Source organism: Leiobunum rupestre, chromosome 9 (genome assembly GCF_980474605.1).
Source record: "Leiobunum rupestre chromosome 9, qqLeiRupe1.1.hap1, whole genome shotgun sequence".
Taxonomy (NCBI): Eukaryota; Metazoa; Arthropoda; class Arachnida; order Opiliones; family Sclerosomatidae; genus Leiobunum; species Leiobunum rupestre.
Genome location: NC_143392.1, coordinates 5,144,848 through 5,155,472, shown reverse-complemented (window position 1 = coordinate 5,155,472; position 10,625 = coordinate 5,144,848). Strand labels below are relative to the sequence as shown.

The 10,625-nt window shown below is 32.2% G+C and overlaps 1 protein-coding gene and 1 long non-coding RNA gene across 2 annotated transcripts; one reads left to right on the top strand and one right to left on the bottom strand.

Annotated features, from left to right (window-relative positions):
* Nucleotides 1-237: 237 nt before the first annotated feature.
* LOC149926340 (uncharacterized) lies at nt 238-1,135 on the top strand. Its single transcript, XM_090157677.1, has 2 exons — nt 238-852; nt 910-1,135. Exons 1-2 carry the CDS (start codon nt 515-517, stop codon nt 1,133-1,135), a joined length of 564 nt encoding a protein of 187 aa, XP_090013803.1. The 5' UTR covers nt 238-514.
* An 8,155-nt stretch (nt 1,136-9,290) lies between these two features.
* On the bottom strand, nt 9,291-9,924 carry LOC149926339 (uncharacterized). The gene is made up of 2 exons (XR_016474122.1): nt 9,623-9,924; nt 9,291-9,569 (listed from the first exon to the last, which is right to left on the bottom strand). It is a non-coding gene; the product is annotated as an uncharacterized LOC149926339 (long non-coding RNA).
* Between the last annotated feature and the right edge of the window lie 701 nt (nt 9,925-10,625).

The following is a 10,625-nucleotide window of genomic DNA, read 5'->3' as shown; positions in this document are numbered from 1 at the left end:
CTTGGTATGCGATACAGCGGGTGAGCAAAATACCAGTGTATTTAATGTGAAAATTTTAAATTCTGGGAGAAAATATAATTCCATTCCCAAATTGATGTCTCTACATTAGTTCACAATGTTTGCATTAAGTGATTTTAGGAAAAAAAATTAGAAATAATGCTTTTTAATTCAATGTTGAGAGTTGAAATTTTTAAAAATTCTACATTTTTCTTAAAGGCAAGTTCCGGGATAGTTAACTTTTGGTCTTAAAACAATGGCATAGACTTAAAATGCAAAATAAAACTTTTAATATATTTTTATTGCAATTAGTTTAATTGCTATCATTAAATAATTAACTTTAAACTTGAAGAGTAGACGCCTAAGCGATAGGCTTCTCCGTGAAACGACTGGACAGGATGTTTATTGGATAAGGGGACGCAAGGCTGGGATTGGCTGCTTTCGTTCGTCTCTTTTTCACGATTGTAGGAAATTAGTTTTCCCTAATCGTCTTTTCAAGTTTTCATGTAAATATAAAATGCCACGAATTAATCCTTTTGACGTTGAACCAGAATACACTGAAGAAGAGCTAAGAGAGTTAGAGAGGGTAGAACAAAGCCGTGGTGATGAAAATTTAGGCGATATAAATATCGAGGAAATGATTGAGAACTGTTCTTGTGGAAATTGTGTTCCAGACTGGTTAGGCCTTGGTACCAATGAAGAAAAAACACTAATATTGAAGAAATTTTTGAATGAGCGAGACATAAGAGCTGGGTTCATTTGCTGCCAACAAATTGATAACATTCTTCAATTGTTAAATGAAAACACTGATCATCCTTGTCAATGCATTACTCAACAGGAAGATTATCAAGTCTTGTGCGGTACTAGAGTGCGAATTTTAAGGGCATTTTATACAAGTTATTTACATTCTAGGAGACTTCCACGTGCCCCAGCTGTGTTAGCCAATCGTACTTATCGATATACTGCATATAGGAGCTGCACTCATCTAGTTTACGACAAACTTGGAAGAAATGTTAGACGTGTTTTGCCAGTCTGCGTAATTCTCAATGTAAGAAAGAATTATCCCGAAGCTAACGTGAATGATTATAAAAGTTACAAGCCTGGGACTGAAGTTGAACAGTTTAGGCTCTTAACCTAGAATAATTGATTAAGATCTTTTACCATTTGATCCATATTAGTAAGGGTAAATATTTTACTCAAAAGTTAGTTTTAAAATTCAAGTTAAATTTGTTCCCTAACGGTTTTTCAGTGATATTATCAAGTTCCTCAATTATCTTGCTAGTAATTCATTAACCTTTAAATGTTTGGTTATTTTTGTCATATTTAGAGCCAAAAATAGTAATTTTTTATTTCTGTTAAAATAATTTTTAGAAAAGCTTAGTCAAAACAGACTTAAATGAGAAATGTTTGTAGGTGAAACAGATCTAAGTGAGAAACAAATTTGTGATATAACTTAATTTTTAGTCAAAAATAATTTAACAGATCTGTGTGAAAAATACGAGATAAATGGTTTATTTTAACAAACTCAGTTAAAATTAAAAACCAAGTTAATTTTGTTCCATAATGTTTATTGTTTTTAGTGATATTGACAAGTGCCTCAATAATTTTACTAGTAATTCATTAACCTTTGGTCCAAAAATTAGTAATTTTTTATTTGTTAAAAAAATTTGAGAAATACTAAAAACAGACCTAGGTGAGAAATGTTTTTAGGTAAAAAAGATCTAAGTGATCAATAAATTTGTGATTATACCTTAATATTTAGTCAAAAAAATAAAGGGACAAATCTGTTTGAGAAATATGATATGGATGGTTTATTTTAACAAACTCTTTAAACAAAGTCATTAAAGGCACACTGTCAAGGGCATTTAAAAAAAATCGAAGATGAGCTTTCTGTTTTTAATCCAGGTGGCGCCACTGCTGCGTTGCGACACACTAGAAATATTTATTGGCAAAAATGCACTGGATAGTGTGCCTTTAATGTTAGTAATAGTTATTATTAAACAGAATTATCAATTAAAGTGATAAATATAAAAAAATGATTTTTATTTTTATGGTTCCTATAAACTTTTTTTTATTAGGGGCAACTATGGCTCTCTGAAAATATTTTAAATAAAACTACATTAAAAATGCCAAGTTTTGAAATATGGTAATCTCTCTAAACAAATCTACGCTTTTTAGCTGCAGCGATTAACTCGGTCTTATCAGGACAAGGAATTGGAGCCATATTAGTTTTTTTCCTTATTTTTGGCAAATCTACTAGAGGAATATCCTCTTCGTCCATCAATTTTCTGTTCATAATGTTTTCTAGGATAGTATATATGAAACCATATGTTTTAGGCTCTTTAAGCGGCCTAGCGTGCCATTCACCGGTAGCTTTGGAGAAATAAAAATCAAATTCTTCTTTGCATTGTTTCTGTGCATCTAAATGCTCTTCTTTTTCAAAATAAAATTTTCGGCTGATGTTAAAATTGTGGTCTAATGCAGTCAGCATGGTTCTAGCTTCCATGACGTCACTGTCAAACTCTTTCTGTTTAGGACAATACTTTAGCATTAAACTGTGATATGACTCCAAAGTTGATGTATGTGAGAATGCATTTACTTGTTTAAGGTCTTTTAGTAGATTTTTGTTCAGAACAATGTTTACAAGTGCATCATGACTAGGTGTGTCAGCCTTAAGCCATTTTTTTTTCCTAGCCGCATCTTGTGATAAATCTTCATGCATGCAAGATTGATAGTGAGGAAGGTTGGGAAAAGTATGTACGTTAGTGATGTGAAAGCAAATTGATTTCCACATATCTATTAATACATCAACATTCTGGTTACAGTGTTCTGAACAATACCACAAATGACGACTCAACGATTTCACCCATGGCTCTAGCTCCGGATTTGATTTCTTTCGAGCAATTAATTTCAGTTTCGTTCTTATGTTCTTAGATAGATGCCAAACATCAAATTGATGATTAATCTCAGTATAATTTTCTCTGATAAATTTCCTAACTTGAATATGGCGATCACTTGTTAATTGACTAATTTTGACTCCAAATTCATCCAACTTTTTTAAGCCTCTTTTAACTCCTTCCAACTCCATATTAGTAGATTTGTAGTTAACTTCCGACTTGTTCACGATTTCAAAATGCACACATTTGTTTGAGTCTTGATCCATGAAAGTTACACTACAGTACTTTGCGCTATGACCTACCGAGTCAAAACGACCATCAACAGCGACCTTCTTTTCTGACATTTGCTTTAAATCTGCTATAACACTAGTTTGTTCTTTTCTCCAGGCTGCTTTTATTTCAGGAATTACCATATTTCGTTGTATATCATAATAAACACTTTTGGCAATGCACTTCAAGCCCATAAATTGAAAAATAGAATTTATTCTGTGGAAAGTTGACCCCGAAAGTAAAATGCTAGAAGCTAGAAGCAAATTTCCGGCAGGCATTCTACCTAAGACTGGTTGAGATTTCCAAACACTCTTGTGACCACCTGTACAAATTAATTTAATACTCAATTGTGTTCCCTCGTTCTCGCTTTTCGAACATCCTGAAATATCAATTGGGCTTGAGCAACTACTTTCGTGGCATCGCAAACGACATAACAATTTGTCAAGTTGACTTTCAAAGATAATGTATTTTTTCTCCTGGAGTAAATTTGTTTGCAAAGATATGTCTGATTCCATAACAGAGGGAGAGTCCAAACTAGGCGCATATAATGAGTCATTAGAATAGGCAAAATTATCCTGCTCCGACTGTTCAGAAATTTCACCAAGAGAAAAGGGTGATTGATTATAATGCGCACCACGTACATTTTTCAATGGAGTAGAGGTAAAAACCATTGGCGTTGTTATCGTACGACTTGGACTAAATGTGTGAATTGATTTTGTAGCATAAGAATGATCTTTCACAGCCAAAGTGACTAATTTATCTTTGAGAGTAGCCAATTCCAATTTGATACTTTCTTCAGTACATGTATCAGTTCCAACACTAATTTTATCAGTCTCAACCATCACATCAGAGATAGTTTGTACGAAAATAGACCTTGTAATGGGTATTGCATTAATTCCAGCATGAACCTTTTCAACTTGAGAACCAATTACTTTTGAATGGCTAAACTCAGTTGATAAACTATCGCATTGAGTTTGAAGTTTTAATTAAACTTCAGAAGTTTCTTCAGTGGTCTGTTCAATCAATTCAGGAAGATTTAATGTTGGAATTGAACCAATTTTGAGATGTTTACTTTTTTTAGGACCAGTGCCTCTGATTTCTATGCAATCACTAGTAAAATGATTTTCACAAACCCTTAGGTTACTGCTGGGTGGCAAAGGCTTAGACGCAGACGGTGACCCAAAATACGGAGCTCTTACATGTTCTTCCGCGAACTGAAGCCATTTTTGCGCGAGTTCGGGGTTTTTTAAAAAATTAGGAACTCTATATAAAGAAACCCCAAATTTTGCAGAGAAAATTTTACACCCTTTTATTATACAAACTGGCATTATGATGTTGTTGAAGCCGGTGCCCGGATTATCTACTGATTTCATTGAATACTACAGCCAATTTCGATGAGGCGCTGTTCGCCCGAACAGCCCGTCAACGAAGTTGGCCTTGCTACAGCAGCCAATTAGGACACGGTCCAAAAACTTTGAGGGGAAACCGAAATACAGGGGGTTATGGCGGCGCACATAATAATTAATTAAATGCTTCTAAGTTAATTACAATTATTTGTTGTTTCGTATAACAAATTTTATTTTGAATTTTAGGCGTGTGCCATTGTTTTAAGACCAAAAGTTAACTATCCCGGAACTTGCCTTTAACCTTAAAATATGGGATTATTTTCATTAGAGCTATATTTACTGCTTATCTCTAATACTATAGGTCACCAGAAATTCATATTATTAATTTAAAAGTTTAGCAGTAGAGAGTTGTGATAAAAAATTCAAATATTTAGCTCTGATTACATGATTCTTAGTATGCGATACAGCGGGTGAGCAAAATACCGCAGTCTGTATTTAAAGTAATAATTTCAAAGTCTGGGGGAAAATATAATTCCATTCTCAAATTGATGTCTCTACATTAGTTCATGTTTGCATTCAGTTATTTTAGGTAAAAAAATTAGAAATAATGCTTTTTAATTCGATGTTGAGAGTTGAAATTTGGAAACATTCTACATTTTTCTTAACCCTAAAATATGGGATTATTTTCATTAGGGCTATATTTACTGCTAATCTTAAATACTATAGGCCATCACAAATTCACAATGAAAAAGTTTTGTAATAGTCAGCTGTGATAAATAAAAATCAATCTTCATCTGCAGTTTCTGTTTATATTGATAGACAAATTTATATTGCTTAGTTATATAGTACTAAATAATTTTGAGGAATGTCATTATTGTTATATTTAGAATTTTGTTTTCTGTTGTCATTGAGTTAGGGTGATTTGTATACCTTCAATAATGAAATAGATTTTGTAGTACCATATGTTTATGCTTTTCAAAATAGGGATTAATTTGAAGAAGTCTTAAATATTTAGGAAGTAACGACAAGTAAGAATAAACTTTTTTAAGATGTTTGACCAAACTGATGGAGATTTTAGATTAAGTATTGCAATAAATAGCGTGTATATTTTCCGCCAAAAGCAATTTGTGATATTTTAGAAACAAGTGAGATATTATATTCGCTGTATACATCGAAATTAATATTTAAAATTCGTTAATTAAATGTTTAGTTTCAAATATTCTCGATTATTGGAAATACGATTCAAGTATTTTTAAATAACGTATATTCAAGTTTTAAGTAGATCCAATTTTTTATTGTCCAAAAAAGTGATTTGTGTTGATCTAATTAACTGATATGTTTTAGTAGTTCATATTGCATTGTAACCCAAAAATTTTATAAAAAGGACAGTTCTATCTTTTCTTAACTTAAATTTTTTCCAGTGTCTGTTTATATTTTTATGGCTATCAATAAATTTTTATGTGAGAGATACATTAAATAAAAATTGAGCTATTTCGGAGATCACGCCTGCTTTAATTAGTATGTAAAAGGCATACATTCTAATATAAGAACGACGTTATTTTAACGCCTAAAATACGTTGATTTACAGTTGGTTTCAATTAGAGTACTAACGTTAGGAAAACGTTTTATGGTAGTTTATTGAACGTTTAATAAACGGTTTTTTGTATAACGTTTTATTTACGTTGCACAAGTAACGTTTCTATTAGAAAAATTCTAACGTTAACTAAACGTATTTCCAACGGTTTTTTTATAGTATAAATCACCGGACATGATCTACGTTATTATAACGTTTGATTTCCTACTATTTATCAACGGTTTTAAAACGGTTTTTTAACCACATTTTGCTACCTGGGTAGACACATTATTTGTCTAGGGGCTTTAGAAAATTAACTCAACCGTAAGAAAATGTAAAAAAAAGATTTTTGTCGTCACTAGCTTATCAACAAATGACAGAAATTTTGAATAAAAATACAAAATTCAACCAAAATCTAGGTGCAGTAAGTTTTATCTCGAACATAACTAGATTTAGGACTAAACATATTAATTCTTATCGTTATTTATTTGTTTGGTAATTAAGAAAATCTAAAATCAAATGTTCGTCACTAACTTAACTACCAAAGACTGGAGTTTTGAGGCTAAAGATTAAATTAAACCAAATCAAGAAGGATTAGACAAGGAGTGGTTATTTCAGTGGTTCAAAAATCTTCTCTGACGGCCAACACTCCCACTGTGGGGAGAAAGGGGGTGATTTTTTAAAGGGGGAAACACTTTGCAAGTTAAATGAACTAGGTTGGCTAACGATAAAACAAAAATATATAATATTTTCATGTTTAAAATACATAAAAATTCTATGCCTGACTATGTTCTTAAAATGTTTGAAAATATATATACTACACGCTCATGCCAATATAACCTTGTATTAAATCATAAGGAATCCAGTATTATGGTTAAAAGTGTAAAAGTCCGTGGCATCTGCTTATGGAACTCTTTACCAAGAATAATTAAACAAATTAATTAATAATAATAATCAGCTAGGCTAATACCCAAGGCACCACCTTAGGCCCAAGTCATCGAGCGACTTTTAAAAAGGCAGTTCAAAAAGGCAATATAGTATCATATTAAATATTTGACTTAATTAGAACTAATGACATGTAATACGACTATTTTGATTATTGTTTTAATTTTAATTTAATATCGGACTCCATTGTAAACCAGATCTCTATATGATCTGAACTGGAATATCCAATAAAACCTTTTTATTATTATTATTAGCACTTGACCAAATTGAAACACTGTATGGCCCCCTCTACAGGCATGCGAAGAAAGGTATCTCAAAAATAATAACGAAATGGTATCCTCATGTAAATATTAGGTTCACTTGTTTATTTTTCACTGAAATTAAAGCGTAACTGTGATTATGCATCAAAATGATCATACCTATTGCAAAATTAGAATAGTTAAAAAGATTACTAAAGTGCAGCGGAGGAAAATCGATACAGGTAATTAAAAATGATAACTAAATATTTCAAAAGTTACAATGCTTATTTAAGCCTTTGCACGATTATTTCTTTTTAGGTATTGGTTTCAATAAAGAATTTTAATTGACTATCTAAATATAATACTTGCTAATGCTTCCGAATTGTATAAGGTTACTTTTGTTGGCAGACCAAAACCAGTGATCGTAAGTATTAAAAATAATAGGTAATTGTTCTAATGGTACCTATGTTCTTAATTACAGATTGTTACAAGCCATGTTAGGACTGAGGAGCAGACTCTGCCAAGGGCATAATTTTTCTGGAAACAGAATGAATTATTCCTTTTGGTTTAATTATTCAAATCTTTTCGATAGGATGCATTGCAAGAAATAAGGAAATCTAAAAGTATTAAAATAACAGTTGAAGCTATTGACTTTCTGTCTGCCGTTGCTGATGAAAAAACAGGATTGCTGGACAAAGAGAAATTTTCCACCAAAAGGCACAAACTAATTAACAATGCTGATTTTCGTTCAGAATTTAAGAAATCTTTCTCAAATATGCCACCATTTAAGGCTCTAGAAGATAAGGATCAGCACATTGTAACATCAATATTTTCTAACCGTTTATTTAATGAAATTAATGTGAACTATCTTGAAAAAGAAGCAGATTTAGTCGTGCCTAAGACGATAAAACTAAGCCTGAAGGATGAAGGAACTAAAGAGCTACAAGCTATATATCAAATGTCGGGATACCCTGTTAACCAATTAATTGGCCTCTATAATTGTCAGACATTTTGGGAAAATTGCCTTGTAAAAAAATCCAAAGCAACGAAAGATTTTCATGAATGGAGTGGTATACAAGATAAGGGAGGACTACTTATTCTTTCAACCGAAGCTATCAAATCTTTTAAGCATATTTGTGATGTCATTAGAAATTTTATTAATGCAGAGGACCACTTCAATTTAAATGAAGAAAATTAAAATATAAAATTAATACTTAACGAGGAAAAAACGGAGTTCATGGTATTTTGCCCGGCTGGTAAATCATTACAAAATTGAAGATACAGAGATCAAGAGGGTCGAACATATCTTGGTGTCACTATAGATGACAAGCTCTTTTGGAAACTGTACATCGAGCATATTATCAAAAACACCAACAGTAGACTTTGTATTTTAAGGCCACTAGACGCATCTCTGGATACAGTTGTTCTAAACCTGTTATATCAAACACTGATTTTACCAATCTTCACCTATGGGGAAATTTTTTATAACTCGGCAAATATATCTCATCTCCGAAGGCTGCAAGTAGCTCATAATAATGGCACCCACTTTGTTGCAAAAAAAAAGAAACGGAGCTCAGCTACTGAGACAAGAGAACAAATAAAGTGGTTAACCCTACGTCAATTATACGAAAGAAATATTATCAAGTGTCCCTATAATGTGTTTTAAATTAATTTTGGACCTCTTTGTAAATCAGTTTCACTGAAAGAGTTATCCAATAAAAAAAGCCTTTTATTATTATTATTATTATTATTATTAAAGAAAGCCAAAAAAAATTTTTAGGAAATGATTTATATGTTAACCAAACTTGGGATAATCTGTGGGGTGAGGATTAGGAAAATTTAAATGCTGCAAAGAGGAAGTGTTTTACGATTCTCATTTATTGTCACTTAAAAGGGTTAACCAGAAGTGTGAAGAATAAATTTCAGGCAATAAAAAGAGATTCCTTAAATCGCAGTGGCATATGCCAAGAACGCAAAGTTTTAACACAAAAAACTACCAAAAATAAGGATGCTTTAAAGAGATGTTTAATGTAAAAAATTTGCAGGAAGCCGGCATATTTTAAATGATTTAAATATTTTGAGGACGATCTTCAAAAGCATCACGGGCAGCTTTTCTTCTCTCGAGTCTTTGTTTTTGTGGCAGTGCAGTTACCATTAGTTACTTTTTTCAATAAAGATTTCACAAGTTTTATCCTTTTAGTTCCTTGGCCATACTGATCGACTGTTGGGTTGGAACCAGATCTAGTTGATTGACTTCTTCTTCCCACTCGTCCAAATAGGCAAGGAAGTCATCTACCAACCACTAGTGTGAAACAAAATTGTTATACTGCTAAACATTATTCATCAATTTTATACCTTTAATCGCAAATCATCTTTGATTGTAAAAGGTGCCAAAGTTGGTATTATTTTTTGAATACATGCTGAAACATTTGATACATTCAAAATATCGAAAAATGTATCGAAGTAACGCAGAAATTTGACAGTCTCAGAGGCTTCATCACCGTCTAGCACTTCCATTGCATTAGCAACACTAGAGGTCATTACTTGTGTTGCAAGTTTCACTCTCCAGCAGCTGAATGAGTTAGGGTAGACATAAATTTTCCGCCCTTTTATTATCAGCCTAATTGGTTTTAAAGTACCATCTTCTTGTTTTTTCATTTGTGGCAAATGTCGGATACAAAATTAAGAGGGTCTCCATTATTATATGGGTTTTCAGTTTGAAAGCCTACTTGGTGATTGTTCAGTCTTCAGTTACTTTCAGTACATATTTTGATAAATTTTTGGTTTGCAGGTAGCCTTATCACATACAATTGCAAGAATAATAAATCCAACTGCTTACAAATGTTCAACTGCATCCCAAATTATAGAAAATAAATCTTCGGCGTTGTTGTATCCGGATGGGAAGTAGGCAAATGGATATTTGAAATTGGTGGTTATCCCACGAACCATTAACTGAAAGTTATGCGAAGCTAGGTTTATTTTATTGCTTAAATCCTCAGAAGTTCCTTTAATTTGCTTCTACATGTTTTTGACCTTATTCCTGAAGGTATTCAAATTCTTTGCTCCTACTATTAAACACCAAATCTTGTTTTACTTGAATTTCATCTATAATAAGTGTGAAATATTTTTGGTGGTCTTCCAAGTTGTTGATATAAATTTTTGGCTCATTTCTTTTAACACACCTTCATTCAAGCCACTTTTGGTATTTAATTCTACTGAATAATTAGAGAGAGTTCTTTGAGAAGGTAATGGAATGGCTTGTCTTAGAGCTTCGTACGTACTAGCAGATTTCGCTTTGATTGAAAGACACCATTGAACTATTGCCAGATGCAATTTTTTGGGTCTGGATTTTTTCGAG